At 34.7% G+C, this 27009-nt stretch overlaps 1 protein-coding gene and 1 pseudogene across 1 annotated transcript; both read right to left on the bottom strand.

The window, feature by feature from the left end:
* Positions 1-11792: 11792 nt before the first annotated feature.
* Positions 11793-16494, bottom strand: LOC145581262 (protein FAR1-RELATED SEQUENCE 6-like; annotated as a pseudogene).
* A 1411-nt stretch (positions 16495-17905) lies between these two features.
* On the bottom strand, positions 17906-19340 carry LOC145582321 (uncharacterized). The gene has a single exon (XM_081639326.1). It carries the CDS (start codon positions 19145-19147, stop codon positions 18140-18142), a length of 1008 nt encoding a protein of 335 aa, XP_081495452.1. The 5' UTR covers positions 19148-19340; the 3' UTR covers positions 17906-18139.
* Positions 19341-27009: the final 7669 nt, after the last annotated feature.

Raw genomic sequence — 27009 nt, 5'->3', positions numbered from 1 at the left:
TGTGGTAACAAACAGTCTTCTATTTTGTAGTGAAGATGAACCGGTGATGCTAAGCTGTGATGGCCATATAGCTAGGCTTAGTCTTTGTGCTGGTATAGCTTTGTCTAGGGGGCAGGTTGTTGACCAGGTAATAAAAGTTAAGCTGTGATGCTAGGCTTAGTTTTAAACATGAAAGTTAGTTGTTTCATTTTTTATGTTGATACGATTTTATCATGATATGCGTAGTACATAAGGGTTGCTGCTAAAATGTATGAAAAGGTTTGGGCTCATCGATTTGAAGGCCGTAGTCGATGATTCATGTTGGACCCCGCATTCGCAGTACGTGAAATATTATTTTTTTTGCTTTACCAAAATGTTTATTTTACTTTGTTTTGAAAGTTTTTTTGTTCGTGTTGCAAGAATTGTGTGTTAAACATGAAGTCCCCAGAGGAGTTGGACAGGACCACAAGGGTGTAAACTCGGCAAATTTTAGGCTTATCTCCAAACCGCATTAACGTGGTAAGTTATTTGTGAGTTAGCTCAGTTTTACTGTTTTGAGACGTCCTTGTTAATCTATATCTTACAAGTATTTACATGCTAGAAAAAATGGGGAGAGATTTATGTGCTGTTCTAAACAGTGTTGTGCAAAATTAAGCAAAAAATGGGAGGAATTTGAGAAATATATGAATGAAGCTGTTCTAAACGGTGTTATTGTACATTACAATTCAATCTTATCTTTTTGCAACCATAATAAATCCAATCAAATATGAAAAGAAATAATAGAGTTGATGCATACTATTATTCTAGATTATGCTATTATGCAGGGATAATCACATTAAAAGTTTGTTGTAGGTCTTTGTGCCTATAGTCTTGTTGAATCATTGGTGGAGTGTGGCCTTTTCACTAAATCGGGAAGAGATTTTAGTGATGGACTCCATCGAGACGTCTACGGCTGCAGATCTCCACTCCATTAACGTTCAGAAATTGGTAATCTTTGTGTGACTAATGTGTTATATGAATAAATTTGGTGTGTTATATGAACTGTGTTTCTGAATGTGTGTGGTAGGCATATGCCATGGATTTGGTGTTCCAGTTGCTTGATGAAGAATGGCCTTCGGAACTGTCAGAAATTGGACTAAGACCTCGCTTACAATGGATCAACAAGGAGACTTGTATGTGTTGTCTCCTTATTGTTATCTTTTTTTTTGACAGACTTGTACAAAATTCGCTAATATATCCATGTCATGTTACCAACCAGGCACAGTTGTGGAGTGCATATGCTTGCTGCAATAAAGCGGAATGCTGAGAGACTATTGACCAGTTTGAGATTGGTGAGTGAATTTCATCCACTTCATCCATGCTTCATTGTGTTTTCTTGGCTTCATTTTGCCTAAGTTTGTGTATTGTTTTTGGGTTTACTTAGGATCCAGATATTAACGTTGAGTGATCGTGGCTGTTGTATGAGGACTTAATGTGTAAGTTCAATGATGCTCGAGATGCTGTGGTGGCTGTAGTGCGCAAATGATGGGGGACGCTGTCGTATGAGGACGTGGCTGTTTTGGATACATTTTGTATGTAGTGTTGAACTTGGGTTATATTTGTGTGCAGGCCTGTTGTGTTTTGTTAATTGGCCCTGCACATTTTGGTTTGGTGGAAATGTCACCTAAAATGTAAATTTTGGAGGCTTGTTTTGGTATATTTGGGTGTATTAGTAGTATATGGTACTTAATCGTAAATCGCCTAAATCTTAGATCGCCATATTTTGTGGTATAGGTTCAGTTGAGCTCTCTTGTTATTGGACTCAATGTGGATAAATTATTACTATATTATCCTAGTAATTTGATATTAGTACAACTAATTTGAGTAGATAAATTATGGAGGCAGCCCATACAATTTGTTAATTTGTTCAAATAGATAAAAAAAACATTGAACATAACAACACATAACAATAAATTAATTACAAAGACAAACAACACATAATAATAACATTACAAGGCCGCCCAAAATATTAAACCACTAAAGTTACTCCATATTATTAATTACTTAATTAAGACCAATCCATTGAACTCATTTGTTGAAGTGATAACATTCCTAATTGAGGATTGAGTATTGAAGGTGAGTACTGCAATGCCTCCACAAACTCCTTGTGGTTCATCTAGATATAACGAGTACGGCTTCAATTCCATCAACACCCAACGGGCTATGACATTAGAGACCAATGACTCCACAATAACAAAGATGTTTGGGTTTAGTAGATCAATTAATTGTGAAGCTCGACTTGGGAAATCCTTGTGAGATAATCCTTTACAATTCCATATTAGTATATTATAGGATCCAATAGCTACATCATTCATCATCCTTGAACTTGATCCCACCTCCTCCACCAACTTAACACTTAACACACGTCCATCCCTTCTATCTGAAGTGCCATTGCTTGACTTCAAAGCTACTTGGGTGGTTTTTTTTATGTTGATCAGTCACCACCAACCTCAGTTCATCTAAAGAACTGTGCATTGAAGTTGAATAGTCACCGCCGATAATGGTGCTTCTTTTAATGAATGTAGGCATATGACTTGTTAAAGATAGCACCTCATCTAATGTTGTAAACAAGTTACCCAGTGTTGCATTCTCAATTAGCCACTCGAAGTACACCTTTATTGGCTTTGGTAGTAATGAAAGATCACTTAAATCAGGTATGTGGAAAGGTGATATTCGACCGTTGTTGGAAACTTGAACAATGTTGGTGGAAGTGTGTTCCGGGGTCTCCGGCTTAAGGATGAAATCTAATAGCTCCCTTTTCCGAAGGAATTTAATTTTGGCAATTTTGTTGGAAGAGCTTGGACACAATAAGGTGGCTATTGACTTAGGTTTCTTGTTTGGGGATTCAAAGGTTGTAGGGAGTGGCCTTCTCCTTTTGATTTTGTGTGTTTCCATCATCACCGAGCTCGTGATGATTTCCTTCATGGTGAGTAAGTGGCTTGTTGTTAGTATGTGGATTTTATGTACTTATATGTGCAGTTTAGATTCAAAACAAATGTTGTATGACGCGAAAATGTAAAAAATTAAGCGGGGGGTGGAGGATATTGAGACAAAATGTCATATACTATACTTTAAGCGATTACAATAATTGTATGTTTACCTATAAAAACTGGTTGTTTATAAATATAACGATACTTATTACTTGTATGACTATATTTGATTGTATGTGGAAAGTAAAGTATACATGTATAAAATTAAATTTAACTGTATAAAAATGTATAATTTCGGATTTGATATCAAAATAACTAAAACAATATAACTGTATCTTTGTTCACATCTATCAATTACTCCTATTCATATTCCTAAACCTAGGGATGTGAGTCGTGTATAAATGTAGCTTTATAAAATAACAGTATATAAATAAGTATTACCAGTATATAACTTATTTTTCGCAGTATATATATATTATATTATATGACACTTTTTAATACAAGTTATAAGCAGCTTTAGTTTTGACTTGACAACTCAATATATGTACGTGCTTACATTAGCGGTATATAAGCAACCATTAGCGGTATATAAGCAACCATTAGCGGTACATTGGCGGTATTATATTAACATTTTGCAGTGTATTTGCGACATAGACGACAACTTTTAAGTTGCTTTTTAAAAGTTGACTTGACAGCTTTTAGTTTGAGTTGACAACTCAAGATATGCTTAGATATTAATAACAGTATACTATGTAAGCATTACCATAATAATCATAATTAAATATTCATAACTAAGTACCATAACTACATACTAATAGTACCATCAACTTAAACATCACTAGCTGGAATTAAAACATCTACTACCACTCATCATCATCTTCGCTTGAATCACCAACCTCGTAATCTGAACCTGATGAACCCCTTGGCAAAGTGTCTGCAATCTTCTCGGCGTAGGTCAAAATAGCATTGGCCATATTATCCTTATACACAAGTGGAAAGCCCTGTTCACTATATGGTGGACAGTTGATTAATTCTGGGTGGTCTGCGATATTAACACCATTCATAGTACACATGGTGGCCATGAACTTGTTACATTCAGTTTGGTTATCCTGGTAAACAACAGCAAAGTCGACCGGGCCAAATTTAATCCATTCTAATGAAACAATCTCGTCCCTAGTCCCAGTAACTAAATCTGTAGTGAACTCCCTTCCAACTACCAGCAATGCCCAAGACTCTGCCCCATGGGTGTTAATTAGTTCTTCAACAATGTCAGTTAATCTACCAACACTCGAAAACATATAGAAGAATCTGATTAAGTACCAGTACCTAAACTCCGAATTTGTACATAGCCATAAATAGCGACGCAACTCCCCTAGGTTGACCGAAAAACAAATCTTATACAAATCGAGACAGTAGTACATGAAGCAATAGGCTTCTTTGCGGAATTCCAGGGGCTTTGTTAACTTGAAAGGGAATAGATACGGAAAATAGGGATGAAATTGCATACCTTTAAGCGCAAAATAGCCACGGCCAAGCGTTGCAAGTTGATGCGAAAACATCAAAGAACGGTTGCGTCGTTTTAGAGTAACATACGCCAACGTACTGCAGATAAGTGGAGGTCCGTTTTTAATGACCTCCTTCAAGGTATCCACATCATCATGCGGCTCTTGGTCGCGGCGTCGTATAAATGGTGGCGACAAAAAATCGTAGCATGTGGGGTCAAAGGGCTGGATCATTGACAATAACATCAACAGAGCAGAAGTGGAGGAAGATGATGTTGCCATTATTTTGAAATGTCAGGAAAATCAGGAAATGAAATGGAAGGGGATGGAATGGGCAAGTTATATATACAGCATCAATATATATGTAATTTTAACAATTCGTTATATTAAGATAACAGTATATATATAATTTTAACAATATATGTAGAGTAACAACAGTATGTTAATTCAGTAATAGCGGTCGATACAGTAATAGCGGTAAGTACTAGTGGTAAATTAATATTAATTTATTAATTTATCTCAATAATAGTACATAATATATTGTACTTCGTCACATAATAATTGTATTCTAATTTACTTTAACGGTAAAGGTGTACATTATAACTGTACCTACAGTACTAGTAACTAAAACCTTAAACACAAATTAATTTTACTTTATTTTGAACAAACACAAGCAAATTTAATCTGCCTCTAATCCTTATTTGTTATGCGGAATGCGCATCTACGGCCTTGTAACTGTGTTTCAGTGCTCTTGAATCAAGTACGACAACTCTCGTATGTTTACAACCTTCATGAGAATGCAACACCATTTGCTCCACTTGGTTCAGCACCAAAAATAATTATCCGAGATCATCTATTTTTTTCACATGCACTAGATTTAGTGGGGGCACATCAACCACCTTATTTTCAACCAAATGTGTACTTAACTGTTGAAATCTGTTGGCCGGGAACATAGGACTTGCTTGAATATAAATGGAAGATCCATACAACCCACCATCACTTGGATCCAACAAGCACGTAAGTAGTAGTTGCAAGCATATTTGTGTCTTTCCAACTCCACTTTCCCCGTATAGCTCAGTTACTTCCCCTACACATATGCCTCCATTCAATGTGAAATCTATTCGTTCACATTTGGTGATACATTTTTTATTCATATTTTGGTTTTAATTCGAAATTTGGTGATATCTATTCGTGTTTTAGGAGTTTTATGGAGTTTTGATTTGTAACATTGAGGTACGATTTGATTGCTCTGAAAAGTAGTATAAGGCAAAAAGGACAAAAATTTGCTGCTAATTTTGTCGTATAAACAGTTATACTCTATATAAGCACTGTTAACATTTTAATTCAACACTACAAGTTATAAAGGGCCATCTTAAAAGGTTGTCACTAAGCACCAAATTACAAGTACAACACTCTGTGTTGTTCCTCACATACTGTTATTAATGTATTATATACCGTTATATTTATATACAATACTATAACAATAAGGACGGTGAAATTATTTCGATAGGACATGTTAGATAGGACATGACTAAGTAATTTACTTAAAACTTACTACTGTTAAATATAACTTAGATACGGTTATAATATCTTTGAGTATTGAGATATATTTTCTACAAACTATTATAATATATATATACAGTGTCAGTTAAACTGTGTCATGTGCTATTTATATTTAATATATGTACCGTTTTAATCTATTTATATGATATTATATACTATTTCATATTGTTATTTTTTATTTTAAAAGCCATGTGTACATAAAATCCATGTGTATATAAAAGCCATGGTTTTGGGAAGTTCTAAGGTCAAGCAAACATGGCAGATCATTAGCACCAAAACCAAATGCCCTTGGTAAACTATGAACTCTGTGTTCTCATATTTTATTACTTTTACTGCTTATATATTTACGATGTTTACTTTGTTTTTGTTACCAGGTCCGAAAAGAGGAGTTTCCAAAAGTCCAACACAAGAAGTTAATGTTGCAAATGATGGCCGGGATGAAGATCGGAGAGTTAATGGAAAATGCGAAAAAGCAGAAGCAAGAAAACCATGAAGTTAACAAAAGTCCACAAGTTTAAATACGTTTCGCGGGTTATGTGTTAATGTGATTTCTTCTATTGTATTCTGTAGTATTGTATGACTATTGTTCCATCTCAATTGAACTGCTATTATGAATGAGTAGTGGAAAGTTAACAAACACCACCATAATTATTATAAATCAAAAGCATTTCGTACAAAGTTACAACCGGGCCATACAGAACAAATTATTGAAATTGAAGCACTACATAAAACAGAACTATATCTAACAACACATGGGATTATAGTACACCATATCAATCATGAGCCAGACTTATACACGGGCCACCAGAGTCCTCAAAATCAAAGTCATCTTCCTCCACGTCCACAACCGGGGGCAGTGGCTGCAAACAAATATGTGTAAGTTGAGAAACTAGTGTCCCTAATAAACATTATAAAAATACCATGATAGGCTTTAAGTCACTACAAAAGTAAAAAGTAATTAACATTTTAAAAGTACCATTAGTGTCCCGTCAATTCGAATGGGATATGTTGTTGTACAGACTGATATATTGCCGGTGGTAGCCCTAGTTTTGTCCCAAAGGACAAAAGATCCTCCATTTAAACCGATAGTTGAATCAAGTTCCCAATCCATTTGTGAACCGCCAAAATCTTTGAGGTTTGCCATACCTTTAAGAGAAATCCTACATTCCGTTAAAATAAAAAGAATTGGGTTGTGAATTGCCAATAGCTTACCAAAATTCTCTTGAAACGAGGACGAGTGACACCCCGACAATTCCATATAATAATGGAAAAGCCCAATACGAAAGTCGGGGCCCCACGCTGGAAATCTGGTAGAAGGCCTATTTTTTGGTACCGCCAAAATGGATCCTCTTTCAAGCTTGACCTCCTTATTATAAAAAATATGGAGGAAAACGTGACATCCGTGTAAAATATCTAGAGGCCGTCAGTGAAGCACCCCATTATGGTGTCCACATTTTGCAGCTTCAGTGGATATACTGGACCTTCGAACAGCAATTCTGGAGTAGGGTCAATTATATCTTCAAGAAACGAAAGAACAATTTCAGATGCACAGTCGCTTCTGAAATAAAGGCAGCAACGAGTTAACCTCCAAATCACGTCTTGCAAATTCATTTTACCAATGACGTCAACATAGTTCGGAAGGTGAATAGGTTTAGGATCCCCACCATATTCACCAACCATAACCATGGACAACAAATTCTTGTCCCATGCATTGCTAGGTCGGACAAAAAGTTCCCTCACAACCTCATCCTTAACTTCTACCAAAATACCGTCGTCTTTCTGCATGAAGTACTTGTATGAATTGAAATCCAGTTCTGGTATGGTCCAGGAAGGAGGTTCCCAGAATTCAGAGTGATGTTGTGTAGGGACGATGAAGTAACCATCGGGAATTAGGTCGATTAGGTTGGTAGCCATTGTTGGATGACTACTTGCTTGGTTAAGGTTGAGGACTTAGTTATACCTCTATGAATATATACTACTACGTGCAAATGATTACACAGGATTCAATAGGGACAAAATAATAATATTTTATTTTATAAATTTCTATGTCTTTATTCATAGATTCTATGTCTTTATAAATTTCAATATTGTTACACTAAACATGTAGAATCTAGTAATCTAATAATAGAGGGAATAAAGTTCACATACCTTACATTACATAGGGTGTACACGTGGGGAAGTCTATCAAATAACATTTTAAATATATTACAGTCATATTTGATAATATACTGTTATACACTATTAATAAACGACTTACTTATTTATAAAATTTGTTATTAAGTATATGTCACCAAATATTTCATAACATTTATTTAACTTATACAAAACATCACAAGTATAAATATTTTAATACTGTTATATTAATTGTATACTTTGAAAATAAGCTTTGAGGAGTACTATTATATATGAACATATACTGCTAAAATGCTTATGAATATACATCAAATACATGGATATGTGCATATGAAGTATCTACTTGAAATAAATACATGGATAAGTATTTGAATCAACTGCATGTTAGTACATGGATATTTGCATATGAAGTATATACATCAAATAAAATAAGGTTTGTGTTAGTCAACTATGTTTGGAAACTTATATGCGGTACTTACGATTTACATAACAGTATTTTTGTCTAACTATGAAAAAGATGGTGTTGATATCCATATTGAATGCTTTATGTTACTAATATGTATACAATATCTCTTTAGTTAGTTTGTTTAATAAATATAGTAGTAACTTGTCAAATCAAGTTAATTTTGTGAAAATATAAACAACATCAATCCCCAAGATACTATTTTACGTGTAATTTATATAATGTCATTTTGTGAATTTAATAAAAGGTAAACCACATACTACTTTTTAGTTGGCAAAGAATAAATGCTATCTAAAAGTTTCAATTTATTTGCACATTACTAGAAGGCACTTACATTACTAGAAGGCACTTAAACAATCAATTGTATCAAAAAAACATAAGATCAAAGCTCTAGCATCACGAACTCATAATGTCTTCATCTTCTTCAGCCTCCGCCGGCACCGACTAGACCAATGATAGCTTTGTATTGGTTGGATTACCACTACTCACAATGTGTGAGTTGCTTATCAAAGGTGGCGAAGTGGATGATGTAGGCCTCACGTACCAAGTTCCTGTTGATCAAACCTTCAACTCCGTATTTCTACACCACGCTAAGAGAGTCGGTGTCCTCCCAAGAGACCTTCGGTTGTACAACAGGGGTTAGCTTATTACACCGACGGAGACACCGTACCAAAGGGATTTTTGCAAGGATGAAATCGTACTCGCATATAATAAAGTAAGCTATTACTTTACACTCAAGACACTCCCATGTAATTGTGTGCGCATGATATTGTTACATAATAAAATTGTATTTTGCAGGAAGGGGAACCCGTGGCCGTGAACCCAGTCGGTGTTACTACGAAGGAAAGGAAGGTTTTCCATATTTTTGACTTATTTGAACGTCGCAACACCTTCCAATTCAAAGCGAGGAATGAGACTCCGATGGAAACGGTGTACGAACGTTGGGGGACGGACAATGGTGTTGATCCTCAACGAGTACGGCTATGGCTTAATGGTAAGGACTTGGATGACAAAGTAACCGTCGAAGAAGCAGGAATAACGGATGGAGCGTACCTTTATGCACATATTGAGCAAAAGGGATTCGAAAGGCGACGTTACCATCACTTCCTTCGCATCAATTAGAAAATTGAAGGTATAAAGAACTTGTTACAAGGACTATGAATGAAGTATAAAAATATATATAAAATTAAAAAAATGTCACAAAACGGTTACTAATTAACAAATATATAACTTATTGATTATGTAAGTTAATATAAAATTAGGTAAGAACTCATATATATATACAATTACTATTTAAGTCAATTATTTAGGTAATATAAAAGTAATATATAACTAATTGATTATGTAAGTTAATATAAAATTAGGTAAGAACTCATATATATATATATATACACACACACAATTACTATTTAATTCAATTATTTAGGTAATATAAAAGTAATATATAACTAATTGATTATGTAAGTTAATATAAAATTAGGTAAGAACTCATATATATATATATACAATTACGGTTTAAGTCAATTATTTAGGTGTGTAAAAAATTTATATATATATAAAAAAAAGAAGTGTTAAGTCAAGATATAGATAACAAGTGTTAAGTCTTACGTAAGTATGAAAAGTGCTCGTTTTGTAGACGTATCAAGTAACGTTGCCGGTTTTGAGTTTTTAGTTAAATTTTATGCTACATTGTACTTATTTGGCCAGTTTTGTATTCAAATGTTCATTTCCGATTTGTATCAAATGTTCCTTTCCGATTTTCCATATACTATATTTAAATTAAGGTTGTGCTTTGCCCCGACTTTACTTGATCGAGTTGTATTAAATAAATAATTTAAATGCAACGCATTGCAATGGTACTACATTTAACTAGTATAAATTACTAATACCTGTTTATTTTTTAAATATAACTATTTTTAATAAATAAATAGTATTTAAAACTATAAAATTTGTTGGCACAATGTTTTATGCGCGGAAATCATAAAGTAATTGGGAAGGAGTCAACAATCAATTCAATTGCTGTAGACCGTAGACCCCTAGTGATTTGACCATCCCAGTAATAAGTACATAAGCTTCATTGTACTTTCATCAAAATTCGAACTTGAAACTGTGAGGAAGAGAAAATGTCAAGGGGTGCGAAGCGGTGCGAATGTGGTTTGCCAGCAGCAAAGAGGACGAGTTGGACTCATGACAACCTGGGAAGGAAATTTCTAGCGTGCAAGTTCTACAATTTTGAAACAGGAGCGAAGGGCTGCGATTTTTTTGAGTGGGTTGACGAGGATGTGGTGGATTGGCAAAGAGACGTAACCAACGTCCTGCTCGCTGAGAAACACAAGCTAACTACGGATATCAGCATAATGAAGGCAAGATTGGAATGTATGGATGCAGAAAATGATAGGCTTTCAAGGGAAATCCAAAGCTTAAATCGAAATCGGAACACCGCAACCAACGACTCAACCTTAATCCTACTATGCGTTTTCTTATCTGTTGTGGTTAGTGTAAGCATTATGAAGTTCCTAAGTGGTTATTGTAAGTGATGAAGTTCCTAATTAGCTTTAATATGTATTAAAGGATATGTAATCAAGTTCCTAGTGTTGAATAATTATTCATAAGTACTGTTATCATATAATATTAACAGTCATATTGCATATTAATTCCGTCTAGTTTTCCGTTTTCTGTATAGTTTTTCATATATGCCACAAGTTTACTTGGGTTCATATACATTTATTCCATTGTTATATACAAGTATTCCATAACTATATACCGTTATTCCATGTTCACAATCTATCTGTTATTCTATAAATCAAAAAATGTTCACAAGTGTCAAATACAGTGACACTAGTTTTAGATACAACATTCATAATAAAATATCTGTTATTCTATAGTTATATACTGTTAATCATTAGGTATATACAGTTATTAAATTTTTATCATCTCATTCAATTTTTATCATCTCATTATCATACTTGCAACTACTTATATTTCTTACAAACGTTCAGTACAGAAATAGTGTTCCATAATGTCCATAATTATCTTACTGCCAATACACAGTTCAAAAGTAAGCAATGACCGTGGGTGCACATGACTGCCTAAAGCAAGCTTTAGTCTCTACAGCTGCTGAACGTAAGACGCTCCACTCATAGTTGCACCACCACTAGTGAAAGGCAAAACATCCCGGGCAACCTACTCAGGACACGACTGAATTGACCTGGTACAGTACCCAAGCTCACCATAAGCTGGACCATACCCAATCCCTCCAACCCACATCGTAGGGACTGGTGTTCCATGTTCCACCTACATATGTCCCTACAATATAATCGGCAATCCAATCACAACAATGACAAGTATTTATTTTTTCTTAAGTTTAAATTTTTAAATAATAATGACATACAGGCATAGCAGTTGCAGGCCCTTGCTGCTGCTATTTGGCCTTTCTTGGCCTTCCTCTTTTTTTCGTAGCCTTCAGTTCAGGAACACTCACACCACAATTTCCCTACAATCATAACACCCTCCAATCAAATCAATGAATTTTGAAACTTAGAAATAATTAAACAGACATAATTTTACCACATTGTTTATGTTAGTACGAGCAGACGCTGCTTTTTTGGCACATTTCTCTGCAAATGAAAGGTAACGCTTAGCCTTGGGTCTATGCGGTTTTTTCCGAGATACTGGATCACCAACAGACAAGGGCTTATGCACTGACATGTCACCTGAAATGTTCTCATTCACAGAACTACCCGGATACAAACCCCCCTCCTTTGCCACAACCTCCATGGGACTTGGAGTGTTTTCCACTGGGTTAATGGATATATCCTCAAGGCCCAAAGTAGAGCTCTCATTGACACAAGAATCGCCAAAATCAGAATGCAGTATCAAACATGGCTCCTCCGCTACAGAATCCTTATTCACTGACAGACAAGATTCCATGTCAGTGTTCTGACATTCAGTATTAGGAGTTCCCTTTTGGACAGCATCAGTATTCGCACTTTCCTTTTGAATAGCATCATCCAAGGATTTCTCAAGCTTTCTTATTGCATCAAATGCAAGTTGAACATACTCTGGACGACTAGCTGCCCTGAGACACACATTCTCAAACATCACCATTATTTTATCATACTTGTAACAAAGTCTAGTTAGGTCTCATTTGATTTGATTTGATTCCAATAAGAATAACAAATAAAGCTCCTGGAATGAAAGGTATGGATAGGAAGAATGAGAGGTACGGGTTAAAGTAGAGGGAGATTTAATAATATCAAGGTCAATTGCATAGGCAGCCCGTCCACCTCCACTTAAGCAGGAGCTCATTATTAAAATGAACCTCTTGGCTGAACTCAATCAAACATGCCTAATTCAATTAGAACTCAACGATGAGAGACTGAACAAGATTGAATCAATCCTCATTAGCTTCAAGAAGCTTAGGAAATTTAAAGGTACAAGATTCAGAAATGGATGAACAAGACTCAATTTCAAAACATCAGTTATTTGACAGTGGCACAGAACAAAAAAATAAAAAGTATAATAGGTGTATTAAAGGATACTTTATATCATACCTCTTCACTTCTTCGGTTTTGCTTGGATCATGGTATGCAACCTTAACCCGTGTGTGACGCCTGTGCACATCTTTACGCCACCGCCGCAATATATATTTTGAAGGCACTTCTTTTACCCCATTATCATCAAACAATTTAAACTGATGCCTACAATGATTCCATGACATTCGAAAAGCTTACACTCACAGAATGCATCATTTGTTTCGGAGTTGAAAGTTACAGTGTACACTATCTTCCTATCCATAGGAATTTCCTTTTTCAATACCTTATCGAAGAACCAGACCCTATCTTGTACCAAATGTTCGACAACCTTGTCAGACACCTCCCTTTTCCCAACAACGCTCAAGTACATCAGCCTGGTACATTGTTCCCGTATCTCAACGAACTTCGCATCAGTGTAGACTTTCTGGAAGGTTTTCTCATATGAAAAACCAGTGATGGCATGCCTCAATCTCATTGCGCTGTTTGCATCGGCTTCTTTCTCCGCGTTCGCCCTGTTTTCCATGGCATCACAGTACCTCTTCACAAACTTGTACAAATGAGTGTCCCTCTTCACGTACTTGTCAAAGAAGCTATTAATGCTCTCTGACCGTTGTGTGGTCTTCATTCCTGCCCAAAACAGGTGTTTCATGTATGCTGGGATCCACATATGCCTCTCCTCATACAGACCTATCACAACAATACATCAAAAAAATCTCAACATCGGTGCCTATTCAAAGGGATGAAGAACATGACTGATGCAAATAGCCAAAATTGACTACCAGCATGATTGAAAGCAAAACATTGTTCAACTTGACTACCAACAGGAAGTTGCAAATTAATAGGAGCATGATTGAAACCAAAATTGACTACCAACAGGAAGTTGCAAATTAATAAGAGCATGAACTAATACAATATATTCAATATACTTATTCAACACAAAGCATTCATTCCATATCCACCCATCAAAAAGATATTCATTCAGCATCATCTGATAACAAAAATTCATTAATCCTAGAATCTAAGTCTGTTTATAGCCTCAATGTCTTACATCAACCAAAAACTTCAAGGTCAAACCACTAAGTGGTGGTCAGACCATTAAGTACAGGCCTAGAAGCTATAAGGGTCAATGTGATAAATAAGAAAAATAATTTGATATGCAATGTGATAACTTAAAGATTAACTCTTTATAAAAAAAAAAATTTAATTTGCTCTTCAATGTCCTAACTCTAAAATGCTAAAGAGTACAGATTTAATTGATGATTTGGTGTAAGTAAAAAAATAGAGGTGTGAAACAGAATTTAAGCTATGTTATCTATTCTTTTTATTTCTAACCTGAATAAAAGTTGACAATGAGAGAACTATTCTAGTAAAGGTGACTACTTTACAAAGTTTGTATACCTTTTATAACGGTTGGAGAGATTATTATCAAAAAAGGGAATGATTTATCTTTAAATCTTTAGTATATGACCATTGCTACTTTCTGTTTTCTGGATTATGTTATAAATTAAGGCTAAAAAATTTCAAAGGGATTATCAGGGAGAAATAAATATCACCTGAAATCCACTCATCCAATCCAAGCCCGTAAGCCTCCATTGCTAATGTCCAATTCAGCTCAAACTCATCCTCGCTTAAACTGTCGTAAATAACATTCAGCAAAACATCATGAAATTCCTGGTACTTTGCATAGCTTCCAAGCTTGGTACCAAACTTATTCACAATATGCCATAAACACCACCTATGCCTGGAATTCGGCATAACATTACTCAGAGCTTTCCTCATTGCAGCACATTGATCTGTCAAGAAACCAACAGGTTCTTTCCTACCCATGCAATCAAGCCAATTGCTAAATAACCACTCAAAAGTTTCTGTGTTCTCATGGGAAACTAGAGCACACCTAAAAGAATGGTCTGTCCGTGGTGGTTTACACCCACAAAGTTTGCAAACGGCAGTTCGTATTCATTGGTAACATATGTCGAGTCAAAGCACACGACATCCCCAAACTCTTCATAAGCTACCCTACTGCGCGCATCCACCCACATCACATCAGTTAGCCGCCCCTCTTCATCTAATCTGTACTTGTGAAAAAAATTCTGATTATCTGAACACATCTTGTCAAAATAGGCAAGCATGGCATTAGCATCACCACCCAACATCTTCAGCTTCTTCTCCCGAGCCAATACATTCCTCAAGTCCCTCTCTGTAAGGGCCATATTCTCAACCCCACCCCGCTCCTTTGCTAAACTACGATGCACTTGTGTTACCTGAGTACCAGCACTACAATCATTAAACAGCCTCCTCCTAACCGCATTTGTAATTTCTTCCTGCCGGTACATTGAAATATATCGAGACTTTCTGGGAGTTGGTTTATGATTTTCATGTTCTGTGATTGCCTTCTTCACTTCCCAACAACCATCAGGTTTACACACAGCCCTCATTTCCACAGGACACCCACACTTCTTTGTCTTCCTCCTACTTAAATCCAAAGATAAGACACCACCATACACCCTTTTCCCATTTACTCTTCTACACAAGTCTGGCTTACCAGCACATTCACAGCGCCAAATGTAGCTCCTCCTCTGACTCTTGTCTGTTATCCCATTCTCTGTCTTGAAATTATCAGCAGCTTTGTATACTCCAAATCCCCTTTGTTTGCCATATTTCCTAAAAAATTTATCAGCATCCTCCCAAGTACCAAACACCATACCCACTTGAGGATGTTCCAGCAACTCTTCATAAACCCCTTCATCACTCTCAACAACACACCGAACCAGTGTTGCTACATTTGGACCATCCACAAAAACATCACACCCCAACACATCATTCAATGGGGTGTCCATCACACCAACCTGTAACAAACATATATCACAGTTATAACTATGGTGTGTAGCAAGTTTAGTTATGTACACACCCTAAACCATGGTGTAGCAACTTTAGCTATGTCCACACCCTAAGCAACTTTAGCTATGTATTATATTCAAAACACTAATCTACAACTACTACTGTTATAACTAAACCATTCAAACACATCAACATTTCAAACAAATAAGACGATAATGCATGCTTTAAAAATATAGATTCACACACATCAAAAACTAAATCAGTGGTTTAACTAAATGAAACATTCAAACAATTATACCGGTGCTTAACACTCCAAAAAAATACAACAACAGTTACATGCTTTGACCATTAATTCATTACTTCATTACCTAATAAACAAATACGCTACTTCATTAGTTCATTAACTAAGTAATACAATTAATTAATACCTCAGCAACTTCCAGATCCAACACATCAATTTCATGGTCACCGACTTCCTCGCAACTTCCACCATTTCCTTCATTCACTTCCATTTACAATTCTTCCTGTATACAACAAAAATCCAACATTATAATTATTTCCCAAACCCTAACTTTCAACTTTTAAGAAAATTGCAAAGAAAACAGCTGAAACCGAGACCTGCTTTTTAGGGGCAATTCTTCCTGCTTTTCTCGACAAATTCGACACTAATTCACCACAAATGACGCAGCAAAACCAATTTCTCTCTCTTCCCGCCGGCGCCGGACCTTGATTTCGCGCGAAAATGAAGCAAAAAGGGGGGAAAGTAACTTCTCTCTCCTCACTCCTCTTTTTTTACCCAACTTCATTTTCATTTACCCTACCTTTTTTAATTCTCCCTTTTTTATTTTTCAAATAATATTATTTTATTTGGGTATTGGGCATGGGTGTCCTATACCTGGTAGTGGTCTATACTTCCCCAAGAGGGAGTACACCCCATTTAACTTTAAAAAAAATGCAATGATCTTATCTCAAGTAATACCATGCTTTATAATGCAAGAAAACAATTTTCTTATACTTTGGCATGAATATTTGATGGGAATGGGAAATGCCAAGTTAAGAGAACGATCATGTTAGATCACTTGTTGAACTCAAAAGAAAAAGAAAAAAAAAAGTTATTGAGTCCTATTATTAAAAAAATTAGTGTTAATATATCAAAATTTATTTATACAAAATATACTATTGAATAGTATGTATTCTAATGTGTAAGATACTACTAAAACTAGGTTAGATCCCGTGTCATGCACGAAAATTTTTAATAATTAATTTTAAAGTAAATTTACATATGTAAATATCATATTGGATTATAAAATAGCCTATTTGCCAAACAGATATTTTAAAATATGCATTTGACTATAAACTGTATTGTGGAATGATACATGCATACATCAAATATTTTATTTATGTAAATAAGAAATTTTGTTTTATATTTAAGTTTATAATTAGCAATAAATATAAAAACGCATCAAATATTTTATTTATGTATAAAATCTGTTTTTTTATATGGATTTTTTATTTTTTATTTTATTTTTAAATATGAGGGACACAACAGAGTAAATTTAAATGTGAACAATTTCTATAGTAGTATGAGATTGTTACAATATGCTCTATTCTCACCACTGATTCTTTTAAACGAATATATCAATTTTGATTACTACTCCGCTATACAATAGACTTGACATCTTATGATCATAATTTAGGTTAAATCTAATAAGCTATATGAGAATGTGTAATTAATTTTTCAAACTAGAATTATTATGACGCCCTTAACCTTATTAACCAAAAACATGTAAAACCCTCGAAATTCCCAACAAACACTTGTATGTTGCATACATAAAATGAGGTGCATAAACGCACTTTCTTAGAATTTTATCCATTGAAGCATATTTATGCTACTCAGTAACAATGCAAATAGGAATCAATATCTCTTGCATGCTTTCGAATTGCGAAGTATGTTTTACTTTTAAAAAATAGTTTTATTACAGAAATAATACTGCGCAAACAGAATTACTGGAAATAATACTATCTTTAGATTAAAATAAAAAGAAACTGAGAGCATAAAACATGCTACCCTTGAACCAAAAACATTGGACCAACCTAAAACTATACATTCCATTTTTAAACCATATAACAAATAATCCTAATTAACAGAATTATAAACTAATTTCCAACGCTAACATCACCTTCCCTAATCTCACTTAATTTTCTCTCTCCTCCTTCCTTAACCTTAAACCCTTTATTCCCAAACTCAACCTTCAAATCATCCAACGCCTTCCCTAACACCGCATTCTCAGAACGCAGCGTTTCAAGCTGCCGTTTCACAGTGAAGCAAGTCTCTGCCAGCTCAGCACCACCAACACCGCCACTATACGGGCCCAGGCCCACCACTTCATTAGGCCCCACCTTCTTATCCTCCTTTGCCACGTGTTCAATCCCAATCTTATTCAGCACCAATTGCGGGACCCCACTTGGCGACATCTTAGCCGTTGGATTCTTCATCAGAGATTTGAATCCTTCGGGAATCTTTACCCCCCACCGGAGCTTCAATACGGCGCCGTTTCTGATCGGAAGTACCGTTTTCGCCCCTAACTCCATCCCATCAACGGCTCTCTCAACCGACGATTTCAAGGGTAATGTGGTAATTTTACTCCCTGAATTTGGATTTTTCACCGAGAAATAATCCCCTGTTTCCGCATCTACAATCGGCTTCTCAACCATCTCCAATGAATTATCCTCCGCCTCAAAAACGGCGTCGTTTCGGTTGATCGAATTGAACGGAGATAACGACAACGAAGAAGAAGAATGTGATTTTTTGATCGAGAAATCGCCGAAATGAGGCTTAAAATGGAGGAAAAATCTAGGGTTTGACGCCGATGAATTAGCGAGAAAATTGAATTCGGCAGTCATAGTCATTGGAGCTTCAATTGGAGACCCAAAATGCCCAATTCCAGTTTTAACGAGGAGAGAGAAAGGGTTAAACGCATCGTTTGGACGATACGAGAGGCGAAACGATGGGCCGGAATCGAAGAAGGTTCCTAAACCTAATGAAAGCTCCTTTGAATCTCCAGCTGAAAGAGATGATTGAAAGGGTACTCCTAAAATGTTGAGGGGTATTTTTGCTTTGAAAAGGGGTTTTTGCTCTTCTCTGAATTTTAGTGAAGCCTTCATTTTTATTTTCTGGGTTTTTTATGAGAGAGGAAACGAGATGAAGGTGGGTTTTTCAGGGATTTTTTTGATTAATTTATATAATAAGAGAGATTTTTGAAATGAGTTAGGGAATTATTGATGCGTTATGTTGTTTATTGTAAGGTTAGCGGAGTTTCCGGGGTTTTAAAAATTGTCTGGATTTGGTTTGCGATGGTGAGGTGAGTGGGGACTGGGGACTGGGGAGTGTCTGTTTGTAATTCAAATTTTAAATATGAGTATTGAGTAAAATCAGAAGTGGATCCACGATTTTCAGATTTGTGTTTGAAATTTTTGTCATATGTGAGATGCTATATTTATTTTACATGATCTAATTTTTTAAAAAAAATTGATTTGGTTTGGTGATTTTGGTCTGTTTAGATTTTATAAAGTTGACTAAATTTAATCAAAGATCTTGATTAGTTCACCTTATTTTTACTTATTTCAGAAAAAATAAGTTCAGATCAGATCAGAAAAAATAAGTTCAGATTAAATCATCGTTTTATGTGCAATTTTTTTATCCTTATATATCTTTAATTTCATGATGACTTTTTTTTTCGAAAATCACATATTAATAAAATACACATTTTTATGAATCTAATAAGACCCCACTTGATATATTTTTTCAATATAGATTATCGTATATTTAAGGTCCACGTTTAGTCAAATATGACATTTAGATCAGACCTAATCAGATCAAACTAGATCAGATCAGATAAGGTCAGATAAGCAAAAATAAGGTGAATCAAACAAGCCCTAATTTGTACGCTAATTGTTAGCTAAAAAATTATTAAATGGGATGTCATTAGATACATTAATATGTTCTCCCTCCGCTCAGTTTTAGAAACATGAAGAATTTCAATAAGTCTTCTTGTTAAACAAGCATGGTGAATCAATAACTATATACGAAAAGATATACCACCTATATTTATTTTTTTTGAAAAAAAAAAAATCTATTTAAGAAACAAATATACATATAATAATAATAATAATAATAATAATAATAATAATAATAATAATAATAATAATGATTACTTATAGATAGAGTATAAGAGAAGATTTGATAATGTATCTTTCCCAAGTATTCTTAACATAATTTGTGCCATACGGAGTTCTTTTTAAGAAAGACACAAGATTATATACTTTTTTTTTTAACATGTAAACAATAAAATGCGAATTTTATTTTTTATATATATATTTTTTGAAGAAACATTAGGGTTTTGTAAAATCAAAGCAAATCGGTTTCCGCCAAAGTAACGGTACGAATATCAAATCAACAAATGATACTTTTGTTATTTCCTTGAATAATTTATGACTAGATGTAAGCCCGTGCGATGCATTGTTTTTTAAAATAAATTTCACCGAAGATAATGTTTTTATAAAATTTTGATTTAAATTATATGTAATTTGTAATGCGACTTTATTAAGATATTTTGTAAAAAAAATATTTAAATCTAGTTTTTTTTTTTTAAACCGTGGTACATAAAATTATCTCTCAAATCTCACGAAAAAAAGTGTTTTTTGTAAAAATACAAAGAAAATAAAATTTGGGAAACTATATGTAGATGTTTAACCAGACTTTTTTCAAATTGTGTACACAATAAAAATAAATCACCTGATTATGCTAGTTTATAATACAAAAGTTGCATAAACTCACACCCTAATCAACTTTTAGAACGTTTCTTTGTGTGGGATTGATATTAAATGGGTTTATATAGGATTGAAATCATATTGAATTTAAAGTGACGATAAAGTTTTATCATTAGATTTGATAAACAATGCGTAATAATTTTTTATAGACGAATAAATGATAAATGATGATCATTTTTTTTCATTCAAGATAAAGAAAAAAAGGATTTTTTTTTTCGAAGATTTTTCTTATTTTTGTATCTTACCCAAATTTAATTTTTTTTTTTTTTTTTAAACATAGTTTCCTTTTTTTTTAAGCTAATTTTTATATTTTTATTTTATTATAATTCCTTCTTAAATTTCATTATTTTCTTTATCTAATCCATTTTTTTAATCTATCAATTGAACATCATTCATTTTTTATGTTTAACATTATTTTTTTATTAAATATATGTTGTATGAATATTATTATAACCAATTTTCATATGTAATTATTTTTTTTTTCAATCTAATCCAAAATTGAACAATTTTTTAATTTTAATTATATTGAACGTGGTTCTCATAATTTTCAATTTTAATTTCATAAATATAATTCTTATGGTCTCTTAATCTCTTAAATTGTGTGCTTTAAAAGCTTCTGCAGCAACTGGGTTTAATTTTGTTAAAACCTCTAATGCTTCCTTTAGTCTGCTTGATTGTAAGACTTTGCACAGGTCTAGAACATCAGCTTGAACCCATCTCCCTTGTAGCTCTTATTCCAATTAGCATAAATGTGCCTAGCACAATGCTTATGCTCAGCCTTTGGTAACACCATTGACACACTCCTTAGAATGGACTGTACACGTAGTAGATACATACAGAGAAAGACTGAAATTAAAATTCATACAAAACAAAATAAATGTAGCACTAATTCATCACAGATGCATAACTTTTTGTCAAAAAAATGATGCATAAGGAAGGTATACCTGGTGTTCATCAGACAGAATAACCAATCCTGCACCATTATCAAGGGAGAGGCTTTTCTTCAAGTTGAGCATGAACCATTCCCATGAAGCATTGTTCTCACCTTCCACCACAGCCCGTGCGATGGGGTACATTTGGTCATTGCCATCTTTACCCACTACTGTAATCAACTTCCTCCCAAGAAATGTTTTCAGGAAACATGCATCAACACAAATTACCTTCCTACAACCTGCTTTCCAACCCTTCCTCAGACCATCAAAGCAAATGTAAAGTCTTTGAAAAGTTAGGGGCCTTTTGTTGTTTTGTTTGTATGTGACCAAATCCACATCAATGCTAGGACATGTAGCTTTAAGGGCTTCAATATACCTACCCAGCTTGTCATAGTTCTCTCTCATGGAACCATGCAACTTCTTGTGAGCATACCACTTCACTTTATATGCAAAATCCTTCTTCACTATCACCCTATAGGCTCTCCTCACAGTCTTAATTATTTCCTTAGCTAGTCAATGAGGTCTGGCCTTGAATACATCCAATAGTTTCTCACCTAACCAGGTAGATTTCAGCTAGATGTTCTTCTCCATGTTTCTAAGGCAAGTGTGCTCACCCTTCACTCTCTTAACTAAAAATGATCCTCTCCTGGAATCTCAGGATGAATACAACTAATAAGGACAACCCTGCCTACACTTTACACCTATTCTTTGCCCCCTCTTTTTATTTGCAGCCACTACACACAAGTTCCTGCCTTGATAAATAGAAAACTTAGCAACAGCTTGCTTAAAGTCTTCCCTAGAAGTAAATCTTTGTCCAATTTTCCACTCAAAGTTTAAAAAATCAGTGTCTCTCCTAACTAGCAACCCTCTTATGGTTTTTCTCTATTCTACAGTGTCCTCATCAAATGGTGGTGGTGTGTGTATCTCATAATCAGTGTCTTCATACTCTGAAACAATATGCCCTTCCCTCACAGCTGACCCCTCTTTTCTTTGGGCATTCAGATTACCCACAGCAGCCTCAACTTGCAATTTATGTGCTAGTTTAATAATCCTATAGTTAAATCCCTTAACTAGATCTCTAGCTACTCTTTGCTCATCATCACTTGTATCAACATCCAAGACCTCAGGTTCCCTCAAGTCATTCAGATCTTCTTCCTCAATAGCTTCACCATTAGGCCCAAAACTAGCTTCATATATCTGATAGTCAGCTAGTCAATCATCCTCTTGAGTTTCATACTCATTGTAGTCTATATCATGAGCTGCAACATAATCTGGGTCATTTTGTTCACCACTCAAATTGTGATTCTCATAATCCTAACTGTCCCACTCATCCCCACTCAAGTCTCCATCATACAGCAATTTGTTTAAGGGAATGGGGCTTTCAGGTCTAGGATCTTCCCAATTATGATCCTCAGGAACCCTATATCTAACATAGTTATCCTCAGGGTATAAAGTGGTTGCTGGTTCTGTTTGAGTAGTTTGTGTTTGAGTAGGGTCTTTTGGGATAAAAGGGTTGGAAGGGAGTAGTTTTTAAGCCTCAAAAGATGCTTTCTGTGGTTTTGAGGTTGCTGCTTTATTTATCTTTTTTGTGGGGACCACTGTGGGGTTTGAACTTTTTGTTTGTTGGGAAAGTGAAAGCATGTTGTCTGAAAACTCATTAGATTCCTTGGTCAACCTTGGAGACTTTCTTGGAGTGAGTTTTTTAGGTCTAGAGGCCTTAACTGGTTTACACATGGGCTGGATAATACTTTAACCCAGTTTGTGATATTTTAATAAGGGTCAAAAAGTCAGGATCTTTGTCATCATGGACAACATACAAATCAAGGCATCTACTTTGCAAATCTACTTCACCCATTACTCTGACCTCATTGTCATCATACACACTCCTCAGTCCAGTCTCCAAATCAAGCCCAGACATCAAATAATACAACTTCAGTTCACCAGTATAAACACCACATTTATCGACTAACTCTTTCAAGTAAAACCAACACAATTCATCAGGGTCCACAACAAATGTTCTATACAGCTCCCCATAATACACCCACAATCCATTTTTACCTTTCTTAAAGACACCACCATGATAGAATTTCAAACTTATACAATCCATATCAATCTGAAATAAAAAAAAGGGGGTTTTATTGCAATTTAGGGTTCATGACAAAATTTGAAATGTAAAATGCATAATTCATCAATTAATTCACTTCAATTACTCACACACAATCAGTTACACATGAACTAACAACAATTTAGTCACTTAATCGGCATTTACGCAAGTTAGGGTTCAAGCATTTACCTGGAAAACAAGAGCGCAGTAATTCTTTCCCCAAATCACAATTCCATTGCAACACCGTACACCGTCGTTCAAATGTAGCCTGATTTGTGTTGAAAAATTTAAAAGTTTAACACTACTATTTTTATTCAGTAGCCATGGAAATTGAAGAGCAATTCGTTAAGGAAGATGAGAAAGAAAGGGTTGGTTGACAAAGAAGGAGGGAATTGAAATTGGTTGACATGTTGTTTAGGTAGCCTGTAAAAATGCTTATTTTAAGAAGATGAGGGTATAAGGTGGGATTATTGTGGGAATTCGAAAAGGTAGGATTGTTTTGAGAAGAAAAGGAAAAGGTGAGATTATTAGTTTCTAATTTTCCATAAATTAATTAAATAAGTTGTTTCAAAAAATTAATTAAATCTATTTTCATCACCTACATCTAGTTATGTAACCGGTTGTAGAAAGATGAATAATTACAATGTTTTTAATTGCTTTGATTAATTTGTAACCGATATGTATTCCATAAATTCATCCTTATAAATCACACCAAGGAAATGATACACGAAACGGTCAAACCTCTTGGAGTCATTTTACTAGGTGAGATTAACTTATATTTTACATGTATAATAAATCACCCCAAATTAATTATGGCCTATATATGTTTTATCCTATTATTTTCATTTTGGTTCAATGATTGTATAATGTGTAGGATTTGCTATATTTCAATATGAGATTTCATTGGTTAGTTTGCTTCATAGTCAGGTTGATATATATAAATTTCACTCAAAGCTCTAGAGGTTAGTGTTTAATTTGGTTTGATGGTTCATTTGTGCATCCTAGCTATAATTTAGAACGGGTATTACATGTATGTTTTTGAAAAAAAAAAAGATATAATGCATGCTAATTAGTTTTCACGTAATTGAATATGAAGAATGCCATGAATGGTATGTTTAACACCATTTAAAGTAAGATCAATGATTTACAAGATCAATAAATTGACGCAAATTAAATAAGGAAGTAACATTACAACAAAAAAAAAAAAAAATCATAAATTCTTAATGTAATCTTTTTATAGAAAGTTTTCAGATCAATGATTAAATATTTTAGATGTGAAAAAGTATTATACCAACATAAATCTAAATAAAATGATTAAAAAAAGAACTATTTAAGTGATATCCACAATCTTCCATTCCAAATTTTTTTTATTTATTTTTTTTTTAAAAAAAAGAGGAGAAACAAACCCGGGGCATCGCTCGGGTCACTAACTAGTTAACTATGGATACTTCAACAATACTGCCAAGGACAACACATGTTGATTATTCTTAGAGTGTTTTTGCCATTTTTGTTGTGCTTTAGTGTTATGTTCGTGTCAGGTCATCTCAAGTATCGGGTCATGTTCGAGTTTGGGTCACGATCCTAAAGTTAACTTGGGTCTCAAGTTGGTTTCAGGTCAGGTCATATCGAATTCAGATCACCAATTTCTCGAGTTCAAAAATGTCCGGACATGAACGGGTTAGGGTAAATTTTTTGGGTCAGGTTAGCTGTTAACACTTGTCAGCTCTAGATATGAATACAACATAAATTATTTAAAATATTTAATAGTATTAATTTAAAAAAATACTTATTGAAAATTACCGTGACCTAACCTAGTATTGACAAATGAGAATTCCCTAATGTTTCAGGGATTTTTGTGATTCCTCAAGGGGGGTATGGATTCACTTGGGAGACGGATGCGGAATGCTTCACTCGTACGACCTGAACACTTGCAAAACAACAGATCTCCGATTAACTGGAGATCCGCCTCCGACGATCAAGTTAGTGACCGGAAACGGAATTTTAGAGAGAGAAAGTAGAGAGAAGTGAGAGCATATTTTTGGGCAGAGTGCCTTTTTGGTATTGTGTGTTCTCTTTTTCTCATCATGAAATGATGGGGTATTTATAGGAAAGTGGGAGATCATGCTCCTAGGGTTTCATAACCTAGGAAGATCGGCTGCCCTATACGTGGTTGACACATGTATTAGGGTTTCCTTTATGCTAAGCATGTTTCCTTAATGGGCTTTGAGCCCTTCATTTTCTGACATCTCTCTTTAAGCCACGTGTCGGCTTATAATTGGGCCACCTGTTGGCCTCTCATTTGTCTATAAAGGGGTTAAAAATACCCCTAAACATAAGCCCCTCGAGAGGGGTAATTTCTCTTCTCAAGAGGGATTATACCTCTCGAAAATAAATTTATAACTTCTTTTGATTCGGCATCATGTCTACTTCAATTAAAAAGGTTTGGTTAACTTGGAAAATTTTTATACCTTGGCCGGTATGGTATTTTCTAAGTTAATCAATAATAATAATGATTGCCCTTGAACAAGACAGATGTCGATCATTATACTTTTAAGCCCCTTATTAATTGTCTCACGATAAATGGGTTACTTAAAATACCTTCTTACAAGGTTTGATTGGCTATTAAGCCTTTTCAATTCCTCTTATTCATTTGAATGAGGTTTGCCTTATTTGGTCAATCCTTTTTAAGGATTATTTTGGACCTAGGCTTGTTAAAAGACATTGCCATTTAGAAAACTCTTTCTTTAATGGAAAATTAGGCTTAGATGCTTCTTTTGCACTCATTCAGCATTTTGTCTAGTCTAGAAGGTTTTGATTAACTTCGACTAGGCAATTACGGAGACACATTTAACATGTGCCGAGGGGCTTTGCCTCGTGTCTGTGCCGAATCAATTATAGCACTTGCCAAGATTTTTAGTCTCGTCTCTATGCCACGTGGGATGACTTTTCCGTTGTCTTTTCTAAGCGTCCAACGATTTTTTAGTCGTTTGGATTAACCTTTGAGAGGTTAATTGAAACTATCTTTTTGGCCCTCTCAATAACTTCAAGTTCTTATTAACGAGAATTTTCATCCTATGCCCTTGTCACTTATGACTCAATCGGGCTCGGACTTAGTTGGGGCGAAAGATGACCATCTGTCACTTCTTGCCCTGCCTTCGGAA

Source organism: Chenopodium album, chromosome 15, assembly GCF_948465745.1.
Source record: "Chenopodium album chromosome 15, dcCheAlbu1.1, whole genome shotgun sequence".
Lineage (NCBI taxonomy): Eukaryota > Viridiplantae > Streptophyta > Magnoliopsida > Caryophyllales > Amaranthaceae > Chenopodium > Chenopodium album.
This window is presented reverse-complemented; position numbering and strand designations above follow the sequence as displayed.

What these genes read in the sequence shown, in the direction of transcription:
- LOC145582321 (XM_081639326.1), bottom strand. Translation starts at nt 19,147, where the DNA reads ATGAAGGCTTCACTAAAATTCAGAGAAGAGCAAAAACCCCTTTTCAAA.